This window comes from Myotis brandtii, unplaced genomic scaffold, assembly GCF_000412655.1.
Source record: "Myotis brandtii unplaced genomic scaffold, ASM41265v1 scaffold151, whole genome shotgun sequence".
NCBI lineage: Eukaryota > Metazoa > Chordata > Mammalia > Chiroptera > Vespertilionidae > Myotis > Myotis brandtii.
The window spans coordinates 1,191,110-1,212,582 of record NW_005355461.1 but is presented as its reverse complement, the minus strand read 5'-3'; the positions used below and the strand labels follow the sequence as shown (position 1 = coordinate 1,212,582).

General features: G+C 38.2%; 1 protein-coding gene across 1 annotated transcript in view; it reads left to right on the top strand.

Annotated features, from left to right (window-relative positions):
* The first annotated feature begins 3 nt into the window (after positions 1 to 3).
* The window catches only part of COL12A1 (collagen, type XII, alpha 1), a 111,141-nt gene continuing 89,671 nt past the window's right edge, over positions 4 to 21,473 (top strand). The window contains exons 1-11 of the mRNA XM_005861435.2: positions 4 to 23; positions 3,101 to 3,214; positions 9,633 to 9,749; positions 11,763 to 11,906; positions 12,366 to 12,425; positions 14,899 to 15,162; positions 15,339 to 15,503; positions 16,167 to 16,340; positions 18,588 to 18,878; positions 19,077 to 19,679; positions 20,710 to 20,982. Of these exons, the coding sequence (XP_005861497.1) occupies positions 3,142 to 3,214; positions 9,633 to 9,749; positions 11,763 to 11,906; positions 12,366 to 12,425; positions 14,899 to 15,162; positions 15,339 to 15,503; positions 16,167 to 16,340; positions 18,588 to 18,878; positions 19,077 to 19,679; positions 20,710 to 20,982 (2,164 nt within the window). The 5' untranslated portion in view covers positions 4 to 23; positions 3,101 to 3,141. The remainder of the gene's footprint in view (positions 24 to 3,100; positions 3,215 to 9,632; positions 9,750 to 11,762; positions 11,907 to 12,365; positions 12,426 to 14,898; positions 15,163 to 15,338; positions 15,504 to 16,166; positions 16,341 to 18,587; positions 18,879 to 19,076; positions 19,680 to 20,709; positions 20,983 to 21,473) is intronic.

Below are 21,473 nucleotides of genomic sequence, written 5' to 3'. Positions count from 1 at the left end.
GTTGTTGATCACAGCCGCCTCAGGTCGGTTCGGCTTCTAGCCCTTCTCTCTCTGGCCCCATCCCTCCCAGCGATAACGAGGGAAACTTGCTTGTAGCCTGTTGCTTGCTCCGCCCTAAGCCATTCAGGATCCCGGGCGAGGACCGTTTGGACTTGTACGAGTGGAGATGTGCCTGAGATTTGCCAGGTGTATTTGGGTTTTGTGATTCATTTGTATCTTTGCGAGAGAAAGAATTGTAGCTTTTCTTAGGAGCGGAGGCAGGAGGCGGTGTGTGCGACCAGTACCGTGTTCCATGTTTCTCTTTGTAGAGCGATTTCATCTATAGATGCTGTCGATTTCAATGCAGGGCGCGCCCGGTTTTGTGGCCACCGGTCCCTCATTGTCTCGCGCCTGCAGCGTTGCCGGGGGTGCCGGGGTGCAGCCGGGCGCAGGGAAGGTATTTTGGTGACGCACGGTGTGGAATTCTTTGGAGGGCCGGCTGAGTGCTCTGCAGCTCGTCGGTCGTGGCTGCGCGGGTGTGGGTGGCATCTTGAGACAGATTCCTGGTGGAGGGTTCTGGCTCGTTCCTCTGCCTTTCCAAGCGTCCGCGATGGCGGGTTGGTCTGGTTCTAGGGAACTCAGCCTTGGCCGGGTCCTAGCTCCGGGAGAAAGCTCCCTCTCCCGACTTCTTCCCGAGTGCATTGGTGGAGGCCCTGCCCGGGGTCAGTGGAACCTCTTAGGTAGTTTCCATCCCAAATCCTAGAGACTGTAGGGATCAGAGAGTGTGGGCGCGGGGTTCATTTACGGACGGAGACCGGGAGCCAGGGGACAGAAAAGGTACTTCAAACCCAGCATCCTCAGGACCCTCCGGTGACCATTTGGGGCTTTCCAGGAACCCCTGCCCCCCACCTCAGCCCGGACCTTCTAACGGGTGCTGGTACGCTGGGAGTGGGAGGGGGCAAGGAAGGAAATGACCGCTAAGCTCGCCCTTCGCCAACTATTGTCCAGGTAGCGGTGGGTAGAGGAGGTAGATGACAAGCAGGGGTTCGAAGGACCCCCGCGGGGTGGGGGTGGGGATGTTTTATTTCCATTTTAAACTTTAAGTTAAGGAACTGGCCCCTTCCACCGGGGTTGGGAGGGGGCAAATAGGCAGAAGGAGACGTATCCCTTAAGATTCCCCCCGCTACCCCCCCGCCCCCCAACTGACTCATTTTCATTCATGAGGGTGAAGTGAGGGAATCCTCGCTGCCACGTAGGGACGGCAGCTTTCAGACATTTATGTCTGAGAATGCTCAATGAAGTGTTGCTAAGCATTCAGATAAATGTTTTGGCTAAAAGGAGAGAAAACTAAAAAAAAGAAAGAGAGAAAGAAAGAAAGAAAGAAAGAAATAAATAAAGGAAGGAAGGAAGAAAGAAAGGAAGAAAAGAAAAGAGAAAAAAGAAAAAGACATATGGACGAATGCCTGGCTGGCTGGATGAACTGACTGTATGTTCAGATACCCGGCCGCAATGTGATTCATTCTTGCCACTGAATCAGGCACCCGATAGGTGGCGCTCTAGACCCAGACAAAAGTGCCTCCACTGCTTTTTTTTTTTTTTTGGTGGAGACTAGCGGTTTTAAAAAATATCTGCACACAGCTTTTCGGTGGGTACATTGTCAGCCTTTAACTTTTCGCGAGCACGACTGCCAACTGAGTTGGAAATTATTATAGCAAAGTAAAGGCCAGATGATGGGAACAATGGGCCAGTTTCACTTCTTGCTTTTCACTGATGTAGAAGAGGGTTAGAAATGTCAAACTGTTGTTAATTAGGGAGAAAGAAATTGCTAGAGCCTTTGGATCTCCAAAGCAGTGCCAAAATCTTAATTTTGGCTTCATAGAAAAGTGCTCCGGGCAAATTTGGCATGCCTGCTTAGCAGACATTTAAAATGCAATTTACACTCAGGCCGAGGAAAGCTGCCCTAATACATTGTGCCAATTATTTGGAAAGACCTGGTTGGAGCTTGTCAGGTTCTTTTCTCAGAGAGGGTTCGACCTTTGGCTCATTTTTGGATTCCTGAGCATGAGGCCTCGTTTGTTGCCTTACAATAATTTATGTATCCAGAGTCAACTCTCTTTTTATGTTTTACCTCTGGCAGCTTCCCAGTTGAGTTCATTGCTAGCAGCTTTTGTCTCTGGATTGGACCTTAGAATGTTTTAGAAGATTCCCTTCTACCCTCATGGGTTAAGCACCTACTGTGTGCTGGGGACTATAAAAGATGAATAAGACTCTTTGTCTTTAAGGAGTTAATAATCTAGTTACAAAGTCAGGAAGAATCAGAATAGGACATACTCTTCTCCGGAGAACACATACCTGTAATCTTCTGGAATAAATGAACAGCTAAATGAAAAGTTTAATTATTACTGAGAATTTTTATAAAAAAATATCTTTGGGAAACAGGAGTGTTTTGTCTCTTCTATTGCGTGTCCCTTTTTTATTATGTATTTTAGAGTTGTTTTCCCCTAATTTTGGTGCAGGATTTATTAGATGTGAAGACAACACAGCTAGTAGGGGATCAGGTTTCAGTTGGACCTTTCCTATTTCTGTATAATCCATTTCAGACCTAAAGAGCTGCATATTTGTAGGCAGAACAAAATGAAGAAAAAAGAGAGTAAAAGAGGTTTATTATACTTTTCCAAATTACCCTGAGACCACTAAAGTACAGTTACCTAAAGAGTTCAGCAGCTAGGAAAAAGTGGCCGGCCAAATAAAATCCCCAGCTGGAAGAGACATTTGGTTGAGTCAGGGATAAAATGACCTCTGAATTAGCCATCACCCAGGCAGGCTGAAGTCATGTGGGGTCTGGTCGGGCCTTCACCCTGGATGCTAAGCAGGACCAGCCTCCAGGAAAACAGGACCCTCTTTAAACTTGAACTCCCTCTTAGGGCCATGATTAAACTGCTCTAGATGAACTCGACTTCCACCGCTTCACAATAAGCCCATTCATTAGACGCTGGGCTCGGCCCTGGTGGTTATCAAGGCAGATCTGGTTGGGTCCTGGCCCAGGGCCCGGCTCCAGTTCTAACCTGGTTCTAGGCCTGCCCAGACCCGGTTCTGATGCAGTGTCTGCTTCCTCCCTCAGATCCCTTCATGTGGCTGTGAGCTCCGAGGCCCAGGCCAAGCATGAAGACCAGGCTTCCCCCAGTGCTCGCCATCCTGGGTGCCGCCCTGCTCCTGTCTTCCACTGAGGCAGAAGGTAAAAGACTCTCCCTTCACCCGCCCCCAGTGACTATGCAGAATTAGAGAAAAGAAAAAAAGAACAACAAGTGAATCCTCCTTCTATAGCTTGTTCTGTTTCCCCGCACCTTCTCTTTTTCTCCTGGGGTTTCTCTCCTCCAGAGAAACTCCCTCTTCTACTGAGGTTTGTCCATTTCCCGGCTCTCAAGTGCAGCTCTTTCGTATTCTGCCTAACCCATTCCGTACAGTGCTGTGTGGTCTCCTTGCGCTTGTCTCTGCGGTGTGCTGTCCACACTGCCACCTACACCGCGGCCTTCCAAGAGGACCAGCTGTCCGTCGGGAGGGGGCGACGGCTGCTCCCAGGTCTACCAACAGGATACCTCCAGGTGCTGCCCAGGAGCCCTGGTTCGAGGACGGGCTTGCTCGAGTAGCTGGTAACCACCAGGCTTGGGCTGTGACCTTGGTGACGACACAAAATAAAAGACTCCAACCGCGCCGGCTCTGTGCGTCTGTGTGTTTTGTGGGCATCTCAGTCGGAGTGTCGAGTGTCGGATGGTGCAGACAAACAAGGTAGCAGTCAGACCCCCAGGGGATGGGTGGCAAGGAGAGATCCTGGACCCGGATTGTGTTCGCGTGGCTCAGGGTTGTTGCTGTTTGGTTCGCCCAGCAGAAAAGTTGGATCTGGGCCAAAGTTCCCAATCCAGGGAGCCAGCGGACACCAGACCAGGTGGGCACCACCACCCTCTCGCTCTTGCTCCCAGCATCAGACCCGCGCATGGAGTTGGTCAGGGGCTGGGAGATGGGTCGCCTTGACCCCGAGGTCTGCAAAATGGCTCTGAGTGACCTTGCCCTCTAGGAAATGAAGGGCTTCTGATAGATTTTTCGACCTCACTTCTTTTTCTTGTGTGCACTTGGTGTCTTCATTTCTCAGTATTTGCTAAACAAGCCATTTCTATATATTAACCCAGTGGGGCTTCTGTCTGCCCTAAATTATCACGGGAGACCTGAGAAACTAGTTTTTTTTTTTTTGTCCTGCAAGGTAAATGGAGTAATACCATAAAAGACAACTTAATATTTTTCTTCTTCTTTTTCAATAAAGAAATGCCCCTGATGGAGTTAAGGGAAAAAGAAATACTCTGCATAGGCCAGCTGTGGAAGTTCAGGGTGAATTCTGCTTCTTTAGAGCTTGTAAAGCTATTTTGGGGCAACACTAAGTTTTTCAAAAAGTTTCTATTGTGTTTGATTTTCTATTTCAAGATTGCAGGTACAAAAAAAATGAAGATTAGGAAAAGCAGAGAGTCTCTAAAATGTATGATATGTTTAGAAAAGTGACAGAAACTTGCTGGCTCATCTTATCTGATGAATAGTTTGTGAATGGAGAGGCTTTTCAGAGTGGGCTCTGTGAAGTCATGTTCAGATGAGGTTGCCTTTAATGTTCCTCTCTGTGTCATTGTTAGGAAGGAAGTTTATTTGAGGAACTCTAGAAACCCTACTAAAGATATTTTTAGATAATTCACTGAAGTGGCCTAGTTATTGCTCATTAAGAAAATAGTTATTTGAAAATCAGAAAGATTTGAGAATTCTTAGTAAAATAATTAGGTTGGAAATGATGTAAGTGGAAAAAATCAGTTCTGAATTGGATAATGGCTGGTTAGCAAAGCACAGTTGAAAAGAACATTTTATTATCTTTTACTGATTATTTTCACATTTTGCACATTTTTGTCTTTTTAATTTGTATTTATTTCCACATGGTACAGCTTTTTCTTTTTCTATCTTAAGCTGTGTCTTTTCTTGTCTCTCACCCCCTGACATCAGCATTTAATAATTATATTTTAATAGGATTCTTTTTTTTCTTTATTCTCTAGTTTGGAATTGTTAAATAGAAATATATTGAGAGCCACAAATGCAAGCCACATATATAACTTACAGTTTTCTGGTTGTCACATTAAAAAAAGGAGAAAGAAACAGGAGTTACTAATTTTTATAATATGTTTAACATAACTTTATGTATCCTAATAATATCACATGATCATTTCAACATATAATCAATATAGAAACCACTAGTAAAATATTTTACCTTTTGTGTACTTAGTCTTTGATGTTGAGTGTGTATTCTAAGCTTACAGTGCATTTCATTTTGGACTGGCCGCGTTTCAAGTGCTTGAGAGCCACGTGTGGCAGGTGGCTCCTGTTCTGGACGGCACAGCTTCTGTGCTAACGACCAACTAATGGTCCCAGGAGCCTGTGAAAGGCTAACAGAATTTGTGGCCAAAACCTTTCTGGGGACAATGGGCTAGGAACAGAATTTCTTTGAAATATTTCTGTTGGGGACATTTCAAAATTTTAACTTGCACCCCTGTTTCCTGCTATGTCATTTTAATTTTAGTTTAAAGTAGCCATAGTTACTTTTCTTTCCCTTTTGCAAGTCATACTTATATTTTTGTATTTCTACTATTTACCAACCAATTTCTACTTACTTAATTTTTTATATGTTGAAAGCCCAGTACTTTTTAATAATTATTTAAAAGATTTGGCATTCGCTTTTTGCATTTCTCCTTTTTTATAAGTGGTCTCACCTTTATCTTGTTTTCCTTCTACCTACTTATACAAGGAACTTTATTTTTCATAATACAGTAGTTTTTCCTATAAAAATAAGGGTGAAAGTGATTTTTTGGCCTTTAGTATTTGTAATTTTTAGACACAGCATAGACTTTATTAACCTTGTCACTTGGCCAGTACTTTGCATGACCTAGAATTATCCTATATAATAGAAGGCTAATATGCAAATTGTCCCCTCTACTGGGAGTTCGACCAAGAGTTCCACCAGGGGGTGGGGCCGGCCCGCCAACTGCCCGAGGCCCCCTCCCCCCGGCTGGCCCTGCACAAATTCGTGCACTGGGCCTCTAGTAATATATAATGAACAATTTGATATTACCAATTCATTAGTGAGTTGAGGCTATAAGCTTTAATTATCTTGCGTTTAGATGAAGAGGCTAATTAATATGTATATTTATATAATTCTGTGTCAAACTTGTATCAGAAATTTCAAACTAGAGAACTCATAGATCATCTATTCTAATTCTCTCCTCTACCACATGAAAAAATGAGGACACAAAGGTTGAATAATTTAGTCAATTAACATAGTTACTTAGGAAGACAAGACCCAGGTCTTCTAGGCCTGATTTAGCGCTAGTTTGCCCATACTGTGCTTCTTTCTTGTTCAAAAATTGGTCAACCTAGCTAGTTTAACGAGGGAACACATTACATAATGTGTACAAATGATTCATTACTTATCTGAAATATTAATTTTTCAAATGGTTATTTTAGAAACACAAATGAAATTAACTATATCATGACAAAAATTATTAAATTTATACTAACTTTGGATGGAAAATTTAAATGCATGTCTATTGAATATAGCAAAATCATTCTTTGCACATTTCTAAAGTTCTCTACCATTAGAGAACTTTAGCATCATTTTCAGTGTTATTATCACAAAGATTAGATTAAAATTCTTACTAGTTTATCAAGATTATTATTTGTAGTGTTTTCTCAGTTTTTCTTTATATTCAACACATTTGATATACTTGCCAAAACTTGGGCTATTCCCCATTCACCTGTTCATCTTCCCATTCATCCATCCATCCACCTCTGCACAGTTGGTAAATTCTTGGATGTTTCTGCCTTTTAGGTGCCATCATTAAAAACATTATTTTCAAAGAATTATATATCAAGATAGACATTTTAGTTTTAAAATTGCTTGAACAAGTGTGTAAAGAATTTGGAAATATCTGAGTATCTTTATTTATTATTGAATAGGCATCAAAAATGGTTTTTATAAAATAGAGAAATATATATATATTAATAGTTAATTATGTTTAAATATTGTTTTTTAAAGTTAATCTTTTACTCAAATATTTCTTATTCTTTACATTTAACTCAGTATGGAAGAAAATTATATGTGCTGAGTCAGATCATGGGATCAAAGTTTTGCTGCTCATTAGCTGTGTTAACCCCTCAATTTCACTGACTGATCTATGAAACTGGGATAATAAGGCCTGCCATGCTGGGTTGTTATGAGAAGACAAAGAGACAATTATAAAGTGTTCCAGGGAACACAAGATGCTGCTTGTGACAATACAAGAGCAGTTGTGGATTATTTTTATGTAAAAGAAAATATTTTATGTAAAAATATGAATGAAAATACATTTTGCATTGAATTAAGTTATCTTTTTTTTTTTCTTTAAGAAAACAAACCAAAAATGTATACATAGCGTGGCAATCCTGAAAGGTTTTATATATGATAAAAGTGGCAAGAGGAAAAATGGGGTGGGCTGTCTTTGTACACATGCTGGTTGGCCATTCTTTCTTACTTTTGATTCCTAAGTACCACATCTGGGTTTCTTTGAACACCTTAAATTCCTCTGAAATGTTAAAGACTTTTCCCAACAGTCAATTTTTCAGTTTTTCTGGAATCCTGGTCATTTGGAAATCAACAAGGTGGGCCGCTGCTGCCCTTCAGCAGTTTTAACCTAATGTCTGCCGCTTCAGGTCAATTTCCCTACAAGGTTGGTGGTACTGTTTTTCCATGTACTGATTTTTTTTTTAAAGCATGCTCAGGCCAGTTGTGTCTGCCTTTGCATTAAATTTGTCCTGAGCCATTGCTACTGGAACAATATTTTATAATGATATTCTTAATAGCTATTGTCCTATTAACATTTGTTGCATGCTTGTTATACTAAGTGATGATGGCAGCTGAACCTCGCAATACGGTAACAGACAGCAGAATGTTGGATAATTAAACTATGCATGTAGATTAATAGTCTAATCTCACTGCCTGTGTATGGATAGTAAGAAAATAACATTCGTTCCATTACTAGTGTATCCAATAAAAACAAAAAGCCATCTCCTACAGTTGTAAGCAGCAGTTTATTAAAGCAAACGTTTGCTTACTTTATCTTATTTCCATTAAAACGTATTAATATTACATAAATTGCTAACCCCAGTTAAATTCTATGACTCATGTCTCAAAGCTACTGCTGTATTTCAATTGACCTCTGTGAAAACCTACAAAGAGATTTTAATCTCTCAAAAATTCTGACTCACAGGAATAAGTTCAGACTTAAATACTTTAAGAAGAGTATGGCTGAAAGTCTTCTTACTTTGTGAATCTGCTTCAAGAGTAATAGTTTGTAATGCATTGACCATGCACTGACAGTGAGTCAGTACAATGCTGCATGATGAGGCATGAATATTGCAGAGAGAATATCATTATAAAATATTTCTGAAACGTCTTTGTGTAATGACTATTGTACATGGAGGCTTTTGTTCATTGTGGGAAACTAAAAACCAGTCAACATTTCATTGACACATGCATGATGCTGTACAGTTTTGTATGTAAACTCTTTCTGTACTTTTCGATTATTCCTTTCATTGACTTCTCCAAGTTTTTATGCGCAGTCATGTCTCCAGATTGCGGATCCTTCTTCACTGTTTTCTTTAAGTTCTGTAAATAAATGTCTGTAAATATACATTGATGTTGTCTTTTCATAATTAACCATTGTTTTGTAGAAGACCATACTGGCATTTTAATTTAAAATGCCATTTCTAGTATGGAGTACGCCTGCTGCAAAGGAAAAGAACAGTGTTGGTTTACACCTTGGAAACATACAGCAAATTGGTGTAAACGGGCAGAATATTCCTTCTATAAACATCTATTTATCATTCTTTATATATTTATACATTATTAACATCTCATTACTATCTGAATATTTGTTTGTATGAATATACATTAGATGTATATTTCCTTGTGAAACATAACAGTGCTAAATTTCCCATGATTCCATCTTTTCATTAAAATACAGTTTCATCTCTGCCACAGACTGAGATGTGTCAAACAAAAATCAATAGCAAGACTTGGATGCAGAGAATGAACCAAAAATATCATTGATTCTTTTCCACATTATGGAAAAAAAGTATTGCGTCAATGTTCTAAATGAACTTCTATGGTTGTGAGCAGGTTGTGATATGGCATGCTTATTCAAATTGCACTCAGCATGTATTGAAATCCTTTTAATTGTTATGTGAATTGTTTGCATATGTGGTTATTATATGTGATCTCATTGTACTTGTATGTACTTGTATCCAAATATGTTTCTAGTATGCTTGATTTTGCTGGCCATTCTTGGATGACCTAGCAACTCAAGAATCAAAAGTGTTTTGTGCTGTCTTCTGTAATATGTATACTCTCTGATGTTTTGTCATATCTTGTCAGCTTTTAATTTTATTCTTATCCAACAAGATATCTTTTATATTTGTTGGAAACAAATTTATGCAAAGACAATTTAGTAAGCTTTGCTCAACACAATTCTTATTAATTAAATTGACCATTTTTTGAAATTGGAAAATGTAACTGATAGGCACTCTCTCTTTTGCAGTTGACCCGCCTTCAGACTTGAATTTTAAAATAATAGATGAAAATACTGTTCATATGTCATGGGCAAGACCAGCCGATCCAATTGTGGGTTATAGAATAACAGTGGATCCTACAACAGGTAAGTTTTATTATCAGGAACATTAAAGATAATATAATCCAGTCTTTTCCCCTCTTTTCATTTTATTATGAAGAATCTGAGATTTAGAAAACCTGATAGATTTAGCCAATGTCACCAAATATTTGGTGGGCTCAGTCTAGTACTCACTGTTATATTTTTATAGTGTTGAGCTTCATTAACATGGTTTGCTGTGTTAAGCTGTTGTTATTAAAAATGGACTTTGTTTTTTAACCTGATCAGAATATTGCTGGTCATCTTTGATTTTATAAAATAGAGTTTTCACTTCTTAACATTCTTCTTGAATTAGTTAATATTCAACATGTAAAGTATCAAGTGATAAAGTGAGTTGCTATACCTTACCCCATGTCCTACACACTTCAGTACTCAGGGAATTTTGTTATTCTGGGATAATGGTGAGCTACTATGACAAAAGATAAGAATTTACTTTATGTGGATGCTATAGATCCCAGGCCAAGTGTCTAAAAAAAAATGGCTTTGTTTCTCAAGAGTTATATTTAGTGTTCATGATATTGCCCAACTGTGGGGAATCAATCTCTGCTGATTAACTTTTAGTTCTAACATTAAATGGGAAAAATCACCATTTCCACTAACACCATCCAAGTGGTAGGATCAAGTCTTGATAGACTGACAGTAGAGATGGATGATGTCAACATAACTTATCAGAGCTGTGCTTATTTATGGCTTTAAAAAATACCAAGAATTTTAAATGCTGATTTATCAGGGAATTGGGAAACTGTTTTTTGATATGATCTGAGAACTTAAAAAAGGGGTCAAGAATTTACTTTTTCTTTGAATCTTTTCTCCCCATATATATTTGTAGTCAACGAATTCATTCATTCCGAAACAGAAAAGCAGTTGAAAAGGCATCCATTCTGTTTCCAGATGTTGTAAATCACTGACTCCTAAATTCCCCACGCTGGTACTGGGACCCCCAACACAGCAGAGCCCTGCTGTCTTCCTGTTCCGTGAGGGCCCTGGTTGGTGCTGCAATGCTCTACATGTAAACCAAGAGCACTTTTCAGAGTTCTATTACATCTGTTACCTTTTTTGATTATTTATGTTTTGATGAAATTTTAACATAATTTAAAAATCTTTATGGGCACTTAGCCCTTTGGAACTACTGTATTTCCTGATTGATTTGAAATTTAACATAATCTATAACAGTGGTTCTCAACCTTCCTAATGCCACGGCCCTTTAATACAGTTCCTCATGTTGTGGTGACCCCCAATTTCATTGTTACAAATTGAACATAATTAAAGCATAGTGATTAACCACAAAAACAATATGTAATTATATATGTGTTTTCTGATGGTCTTAGGCGACCCTGTGAAAGGGTCATTCAACCCGTAAAGGGGTCGCGACCCACAGGTTGAGAACCGCTGATCTAGAAGGAAGTATAACAATGGTTAATATGTAAATAAACACTATGCATACTGTGCCTTGAAGCGTTTGCTACCTAGTGAATTCAGGGGCGTGGTTACCCAGTAAGGTATGCACCCTTTTGAGTATGGAGGATGCATTGCTTCCACACTAATTGTTTCCCAGTAAAGGTTAATTTTAGCCTGTGGGGTTTGTTTTCCTGGAGCTGATTTTCATCCCCCCTTTTTTTGCTTTCTCTGCTCTCCTCCAATGCATACTTTAATATTAAATTATTTCCTACTTTATATCTCATTTATAAAAAACTTCGTTATCTATCATTAGTCTTCCAAAATAATAAGAGATTTTTGGTTTGCTGTTCTGGACTATCTTTAATCTAGATGACTCCTTAAGTCCTCAAACAAATATTGGATATGCTTGTAACAAGTCTATTTACTGAGTTTCTAAAATTCAAAGGTTTGGTTTTGAAGAACAGTAAAACATAATGTTTCGATGTTCTGAAAAATAATCTACATTGAATTTTTCAGATTTTGAGTATATCTGGGAATTACATTATATTGTGTTATATGTAAAAATGTTTTGTTGCATTCATATATTCCTTTCTATATTTCCAGATGGGCCAACTAAAGAATTTACCCTTGCAGCTGATACCACTGAAACTTTATTATCAGATCTAATACCTGAAATAGAGTATGTGGTGACAATCACTTCATATGATGAAGTAGAAGAAAGTGTACCAGTTATAGGTCAACTAACAAGTAAGCACACATATAAAGTACTTTTATTCTTTTAATATTTTGGCAGAAGGTTTCTCCCACTTTCATATTTATTCTGTAACCATGAAGAGTTAATTAATATCAGTATTAACTATTCTTCCTAGAATAGTCATTTTTATGATCCTAGTTATTAGTGGATACGAATAACTCATTCTTGATTTATAAGCTTGGTTTCTGGAATCATTAGGAATGTTATGAATGAAAACTATTAAAAACATTAAAGTTTGCCAAGCAACAAAGTTAGTGTCTTTTTGAAATATATCTAATACTCACTAAAATGATTTAGTTGCACAGAAATACTTATTTGGCTGTATTCTATGACCAGATAGGCATGGACCAATCATTTGAAAGACAATGGTGAAAGACAATGTATGTATTTTACTTTTAGGAAGTATTTGTATGGGTTAATTTCCTTTTCTAATAATCAGGTTTTTGACTCAGTTCAAACAGGTGGTCCTATGAAGCCAGGGGAGAAGAAACCTGGAAAAACAGAGATACAAAGTAAGTATTTCCCTTAATATTTTTGCTTGGATTTGTAGAAGTCATAAATGTAATATGAAGGAGATGTTTCAATTATATACATAGTCTGATTTTTCTATATTATTTTCTATAAGCTTTATTTAGAAGTACAGACAATATAATAGTAATATATGACTAAGTAGTTAAAATATCTATATTTTTGACTTTCTAGCCAAATTTTCACTTTATTTATTAAATACTAGAGGCCTGGTGCATGACATTTGTGCATGGTGTGTGTGTGTGTGTGTGTGTGTGTGTGTGTGTGGTCCCTCAGCCTGGCCTGCACCCTCTTGCCATCCTGGACCCCTTGGGGGATGTCTGCCTTCCAGCGTAGGCCCGATCCCACATTCTGGGGCTCTCACAGTCCAGGACCCCTCGCTCCTTACTACCCGCCTGCAGCAGAGGCAGGAGAGGCTCCTGCCATCAACGCTGCACTTGCTAGCTAGTGGTGACTCGGCTGAGCAGTGCTCCCCCTGTGGGAGCGCACTGACCACCAAAGGGCAGCTCCTGTGTTGAGAATCTGTCCCCTGGTGGTCAGTGTGCATCATAGTGACCCGTCGCTCTGCTGTTCAGTCGATTTGCATATTAGCCTTTTTATTATATAAGATTCTTTTTACTGGGGGTGTTTTGAATTTGTGTGTGTCCAAATTTTCCTGCATGATTTTGGCAGTAGGTGAGAAACAAACCTCATCACTGGACTTAACTCATTATCTCAAAGATAAATGGATAGAAATCCGTGGCAGCTTAGGGATATATGAGAAATATAAGGCTGGAACAGAAGGGAGATGACCCCATAGTGTTTAAAGCAATTCTATTGCCATGAAAATGTATTTCCAGGTCTGTGTATATGTTATGCTCATGTCCAGGGTACTTACATGACTTTAGTTGATGGCAGTTGTAGCCTTTACAGAATCTCTGTAAGACGTAACTGGTAAGTTGGAGCGTTTGTAATAAAATGAAAGCAATTTTATTTAGTTTAGGTTTTGCAGGTCCTAGCCTCCGTTTGTTTTGTACTACTTTGTCTGACTTAGTGGGATGGACCCTTAAGGGGTTTCTTGGATTTCTAATTTTGCTACCTTGTAAAAGTTGGACTTATGACCCAGGAGACAATAAAAAAGATTACGAACACAACGTCTCCTTTATCTGGAATTTTTTGTTCTAGATCACTGTTTATTATTCTTTCTGATGTCTAATAAACTGAAATGAAGTATGTAGTTACAATGCTAATATTTCCCCTGAACCATCATATTTATTTTAGATGAAAGCATTCTGCCAAATATTGACTTTTCAATAGACTTAAATTGGCTTATTATATAGTGTGCAAAAATTATTTGGGCATGCAATTTGTATTTTCCTCCTCTTCCAAGGCAACCCCTTTTTAAAATCATCCATCAGCCTAGCTGGTTTGGCTCAGTGGATAGAGTGTCGGCCTGTGGACTGAAGGGTCCCAGGTTCGATTCCAGTCAAGGGCACATGCCTAGGTTGTGGGCTCGATCCCCAGTAGGGGGCATGCAGGAGGCAGCCTATCAATGATTCTCTCTCATCATTCACACACACACACACACACACACACACACACACACACACACATAGTGACTGCAAGTACAAAAACGTCTTCAGAAAATTCACCCAGTGTTGCTTTGTGAATACAGATTTTCATGAAAACCAACCTGTTCCCTTGACCAGAGAGTTGTAAAAGCATTTCAGTAATTTAAAGATACCACGTGCATTTTTGCTTTTGAATAAAAATTCTTCCCCGTCTTTGTTTAGTAAAAGTAGATTTTAGTTATCAAATTCAAATACATTGATAATTAGGACAACAAGATATTACGGCTATCTTGCATCATATTTATGCTTGTTTTTACTCCTGTTAGAGTTTATGAACCCTCCAGACAAACCCACTGCAAACTTTAGACAATTATATTGTAAAATGCAGGAGAATGTTAAAAGATTTGCTCATTTCTTCAACTCAACTGCATTTGCTTGAATGGTACAACAATTGTTTTGTATTTATTTATTGCTAAACACCAAGGAGTAAAAACACTGCTTACATTTCTTTTTTTATATCTCCCAGATGTTTTGTATAATTTTTACTTGGAGAAAAGAGAAGTAAGGACATAGTCTACAAAAATAGATAGGTTTATAGCATAAATACTAGAGTCACATGCTCGTGGAGAGTAGGTAATCTATCTGTTTATCTGTTCTTGCATTTCTTATTTAGCAATTTAAAGAAATATAGTTCCATAAATGCATCTTTATGAAGGCACTGAAAATGCTTCTAATAACATTTTATATTCTCTTGTGCATGTCAGTTGTGGGTGAAGACCAATGTGAATATGTCCTAATGAACAAAATAACTTGAGGAGCCAATATTTTTGCAAAGTTAGTTTGTATTTCTTTTATGATGGATAGATTTAATAACGCATCACTTAAAATGATCTCAAATGTATTTCAGAATGCTCTGTCAGTGCCTGGACTGATTTAGTGTTCCTTGTGGATGGCTCATGGAGTGTGGGAAGAAATAATTTCAAGTACATTTTAGACTTTATTGCTGCTCTCGTGTCTGCTTTTGACATTGGGGAAGAGAAGACAAGGGTTGGAGTCATTCAGTACAGCACTGATACCAGGACTGAATTTAACTTAAACCAGTACTACCAAAGGGATGAGCTTCTTGCCGCAATTAAAAAAATCCCATACAAAGGTGGCAACACAATGACAGGTATGCTTATGAATGTTGTTATTGTTGAAAATAAATGAAAGACCTGTTTGGGAAAGAAATGAAGCATTGCACAATTATCATGCTTTAAATAGTTTTTAAATCAATCACATCGTTTTTGACTTGGGCAAAATTGTATAGAGCAGGACGAGTAAATATAGCATTGCCTTTCATTTCAGGGGATGCCATTGATTATCTAATTAAAAATACTTTCACGGAATCTGCTGGAGCAAGAGTTGGCTTTCCTAAAGTGGCAATCATTATTACGGACGGCAAATCCCAGGATGAAGTGGAAGTTCCAGCCAGAGAGCTCCGCAGCATCGGGGTGGAAGTTTTCTCTTTGGGTAGGCCAAGTTTGGTTATTTTCATTTTGGAACTTTTCAATACCTAATGCTTAGGGAGATGAAGGCTTGACTCCTCAGGGAAGGATGCTGTAAAAATGTTATTGCATTTTATAATGTAGTATCAAGCCACATAATTTTTGAGTAAAAATTTGGCTTGTCTATTTCTCTCTCACCCAACTCCCTTACCATATGCATCAGGTGAGGTGGTATTCACGCTCATTGCCAGCGCTCTACTTTTCAAAGAATGCCGAGCCAATGACCCTCATAAAGATCCTCCTTGTATGATCATTAAGTGTTTTTTATGTTTCCTGTATTATGTAATCCTTGAAGAATTTAGAGGGTTCCATCCAGCTCATTCAGGAGTCTGGAAGAAAAAAGTATTATCTTTGCAGATGGCAGGGACAAATGATGGCATGACTGGGATGAGGGCCCACTCTGCTTTGCTAAGCATTCGTTTTCTCATTTTTGGCCACTGGATGTGAAATTATAAAATGTCTTTGTCATTTGAACAGTTGCACATTCGTTACGAAGCAAAGCAATCCTGGTTTATGACTGAATAAAGATTTAAAAATGCCTTCACTTGTGCAAGACTGAGAAGACACAGATCTTCCCCAATTCAGCACATTTCCCTTCTCACCATAGCCCTTTCATGTCGTTTTTAAGGCATTAAAGCTGCAGATGCAAAAGAACTCAAACAAATTGCCTCCACACCTTCACTAAACCACGTTTTCAACGTGGCCAACTTTGATGCAATTGTGGATATTCAGAACGAGATCATCTCCCAGGTGTGCTCAGGTGTTGATGAACAACTTGGTGAATTGATTAGTGGAGAAGAAGGTGAGTGGACTGCTGAGTGTTCTATGTGTTAGCCTTTTTCATTATTTGATAGCATTTATAGCTTTACAGTATCAGGGAGGAGACACATTCACTCAACCATATCCTCCAGTGATTCTCTAACTGTGTGCTCCACTTGTATTGTTTTTTAGTTACTCAACTTGTTGATATCATTTGCACTGTTTTTTTTTTACCCTCAGTGGAACATTAAGTGATAAAATATTTCTATCATTGTAAAGTTCTTAAAAATATTGTTAGCCCGGTTGGTGTGGCTACTAGTAAGTGGTTGAGTATTGACCTCTGAACCAGGAGGTCACGGTTCGATTCCCAGTCAGGGCACATGCCCAGGTTGCAGGCTCAATCCCCAGTGTGGGGTGTGCAGAAGGAAGATGATCAATGATTCTCTCTCATCAGTGATGTTTCTATCTCTCCCTCTCCCTTCTTCTCTGAAATCAATAAAAATATAGTATAGATATTTTTAGACGTTTGATTTGCTCTTTTTCTTTAAGACTATTTTTTTTCATGTTGAGTGTATATAATTATGCTATTCAGGTACTTGGTTTAATTATCTCATACTCTGATTTAAACATTGACAGTCTGGGGAGACATTAATTTTAGCATTCTGCAACTTAAACTAATAGCAACACTGTTTCTATTAAATGGTGAAGGAAATGGGTTTTCCATCATCATACTCTGCATCATGTTTTCAAAGCTTTAAGAATATTTCAAAATCAGTCAATTTGATCTTTCCATATCTGGAAAATTTTCCCATTTTTATAAGCTATTGCTTCTGAATATATGGGAGAAAGAGAAGACATTTCATAACCATCCTTTTGGGCGTTAAAAAGTCACAAGTTCCATGATTGTTCTCCTCTTTGCCTGAGAATTGACAAGTGATTAAAGATAAGTTCTAAATAGCTACATCTTCAATTACATAAACTCTTTAATCTCCAAACCCCAAGTATTTTGGCAGTGTTCATTGTCCCTAATTCTGTTTCAGAACTCCTTCTCATTACTTCATAGGTTTCGAATCCTTTTCTTTGCTTTAACTGCCTAATGTTTGACTTTTTTGGTTGATATTAGTACAAAATCCATCCTCCATCCCACTTTTCTCTAGTTAACCTCTCTTTACTCAATCTGTTAAGCATTCTAATTCCTCTTCATCTTCACTGGCATGCATGTACTAGGGGAAGGCCAAAATTTTGTTCTGTCACTGTTTGAACCTCCCCTGTATGGGTGCAGGCCATGTCGCAGGTGTTGTTCATGGCCTTCTCACTCTTGATGGAATTTGCCTGAGATTTCTGTTCCCTGTACTATCTCTGAATCACTCAAAAGGTTTGGCCAGACTTCCAGCTGGCACATCCATTGCTTCCCTCCCACCATTTCTTATTTCTTTAGGCAACATTTAAATACTACATCTGATTGCCTTTTTGAGGAGATGATGAGTAAAATTTGTGTTTGTTTTACCATCTACTTCTTGCAGGCTGATGAAAAATTAAAACTATGTCTTCTGGGAAACTGATTCCATTGACAAATGTAAAAACTTGGAGATTTTCTCTGAAATATCTCCAAGTACTTTATGTTTTCTGTTAAGTACACGACTATGTTCTCCATTGAGTAAGGAGAGAAATTCTTTAGATTTCAATATTTGTTTGTCAGTATGCATGTTGTAAACCATTGTTTCACCTCTCATTGGTGGCATTATGAACATCATTGAACTATTTTTCTTACCTTGAAATAAGTGGGAATAAAACTGTTTAAAATCAATTTGGACTTGCTGAGTTTATCTTTCTTGCATACTATAAAGTATTTTTTAAAGATTATATTTTTATTCTTATAGTATAATTAAAAGGGAAAAACTTTCTGAAGACTTGAATTTAAGTCATTGATTCAACAAATATTTATCAAGTACCTACTCTGATACCTGAGAATAAAGGCAATGAGTAAAATACCAAAACCAAAATGGAAATCTTGGTCCCAGAGAAGAATTAGGCATCAGATGTTCTATCATTAATTTCTTCCAAGGACTTTGTTTTTTCGCTGTGCTTCTCAGCTCCCTGATAAAAATCTGGCACTGAGTCTCTTTTGCTTTGCTGGGTGCAGGCGGGTGTGGAACAAGGTTGGGCAACTCTTCCTGATACATTCATGATTAATTTGAAGAAGGGGAATTAAAGGCCCAAACCTAAAGACCTTCATTAATACGGTTGCATACCGTTATTTTTAATCACTGCTCTGCTTGTTACTTTTTAGTTATTGAACCTCCCTCAAATTTGGTTGCCACGGAAGTTTCATCAAAATACATGAAGCTAAGTTGGACTCCATCCCTAAGCCCAGTGACTGGCTATAAAGTCCTCCTTATACCAATGACCACTGGCAGCCGACAGCATGCTCTGAGTGTGGGGCCTCAGACGACCACACTCAGTGTTCGCGACCTCTCAGCAGACACAGAATACCAGATCAGTGTTTCAGCCATGAAGGGTCTGACATCTAGTGAACCTGTTTCAATAATGGAGAAGACTCAGCCAATGAAAGTTCAAGTGGGTGAGTCAACAGATGGATCACTGAGTTTGGAATATGTGAAGGTCCATTTGATAGTATGTCTTACTGATTCAGATTTAGTTTTAAACAAAATATTTGCAATAGTTTTCTTTGAAAGAAGCATGCTTACTAAGAAAACAAGATAGCTATATTTTAGTGATTAATTCATACTTCTTGAACCTTATTTCTTTCTTTTTACAGAATGCTCACGTGGTGTGGATATAAAAGCCGATATTGTGTTTTTGGTTGACGGCTCCTATAGCATCGGGATTGCCAACTTTGTTAAAGTTAGAGCCTTTTTGGAAGTTCTCATAAAAAGTTTTGAGATTTCACCAAATAGGGTACAGATAAGTCTTGTCCAGTACAGCCGGGATCCTCATACTGAGTTTACTTTGGAAAAATTCACCAAAGTTGAAGATATAATTGAAGCAATAAACACCTTCCCCTACAGAGGAGGATCTACAAACACTGGGAAAGCAATGACTTATGTCAGAGAGAAAATATTTGTGCCTAGCAAGGGTTCAAGAAGCAACGTACCCAAGGTCATGATTCTTATCACTGATGGCAAATCTTCAGATGCTTTCAGAGATCCTGCTATAAAACTAAGAAATTCAGACGTTGAAATCTTTGCAGTTGGTGTGAAAGATGCCGTCCGCTCAGAATTGGAAGCTATTGCCTCTCCTCCTGCTGAGACCCATGTGTTCACAGTGGAAGATTTTGATGCTTTTCAGAGGATATCTTTTGAACTCACACAGTCCATCTGCCTTAGAATTGAGCAAGAGTTGGCAGCTATAAAAAAAAAAGGTTGGTAGTCTTTATAGAATAAAAGTTATCTCTTTGTGCACAAAGAATTTTTGGTTTTAAAATTGTGGATAATATGCTTCTTCAATTCTTTTTATAGACAGGAAAAAGTAACTTTCCTATGTTATTGAAAACTGTCAAAGTTAGTTTATTTAACTCTGAGATATGACTTTCTCCTAGACATTTTTGCTTTATAGAGTCATGAGATGTTTCTGATCCTAGTGTCTACTTTGTGGTGGATGCTGAGCTATGTTCTTTGAATCAAGGGCAACTAGAAGATAGTCCTGGATCTTTAATTTATTTTTGTGCGCCATTCCTTATATCCAGACTTCCCTATCCTTCTTTTTTTTAAAATTTGTTCACATTCCCTTTTTTCAGCATTGTTACTCATCTCATCTCTTTCATTAAGCCTTTCTTAATTGTTCTAGTGCTATAACATTACTTTCAGTCATTTGACATTCATACGTATTGCTTTGTTTTGTTGATAACCTCACACTCTCTTGTCTCTCCAATGTCTTTGTATGTCCCCTGAGGACAGGCTGTGTGCCTTAAACACTGTCTCTTTCTATGTTTTAGTTTAATAAATATTCTTTTGTTAGGAAAAATTTATTTATTATTACTTTGAAATAAACTGTTTACCACCAAAGGTTAATATATGATTGCCAGGGATGAATGGGAACATTTTGAAGGTTTGCTTAGGTCTGTTACTATTTAAAATTCCTCTTGTGGGTAGGACCATCACATTACTGCTTTGTCTTAAGAAGCTCAAGATTCAAATTCCATTTTAATTAGTCATTTAAACATTATAACTTAGTATTATGGATGGTCAAGACACATGATCAGGACCTCCTTGTAGGGATGTGAGAGGTCTTCTCTCAATGGTCATGTGTAGAATATTTATTAAGCCTCAGTGGCATTCTTCTCCCAAGTGACTATGAGCCATTTCAGAAACATGCAGTCATTAATTAAGTCTATGTTTGTTTGCTTTATAGATTTAAAAATTGTAAACTATGTCCTCCTTTTTTTTTTTTAGCTTATGTGCCGCCAAAGGATCTTAGCTTTTCTGAGGTGACTTCTTACAGTTTTAAAACTAACTGGTCCCCTGCTGGAGAAAATGTTTTTTCCTACCACATCACGTATAAAGAAGCTACTGGGGATGATGAGGTCACGGTGGTGGAGCCAGCGACCAGCACCAGCGTCGTTCTCAACAACCTGAAGCCAGAGACCCTGTACTTGGTCAATGTGACTGCGGAGTATGAGGATGGCTTCAGCATTCCCTTGGCTGGAGAGGAGACCACCGAAGAAGGTGTGATGGGGTTTCTGCCACTGTTTTCCAAAATCTAGGAATTTATTGTAGAACAAAGTTAGCATTTGAAATAACCATCTGCTTTATAGTTCAGAACTGTGAATGCCTTTGTAAGATTTAGCATCTTTAAAATACAACTATACATAAACCATTGTAAAAAGAGAAAAAAACTTTTAAGTAAAACTCCTGGATTTTTTTTGGTGCATTTGAGAGTAAGAGACATAGAGAACTGTTAATCATTATGCAATTAACTCTTGAAGTACTGTTTATCCAGCATTTTCTGTCCCATGTTTCAATAGTCTCATGTTCAAATACTTTTGAAACTGCTTTACTTTATGGATCTAATGATAAATATATATCACCAAATATTTTCTATTTTATTTTATTTTTACTCTGTTCATCAGATTATTTATTCACTTGATTTTTAGATTCACTTGTTGATAGATATGTATTTGTTGTTCATAATTTGTATCTTTACCTTTTTCTTCTTC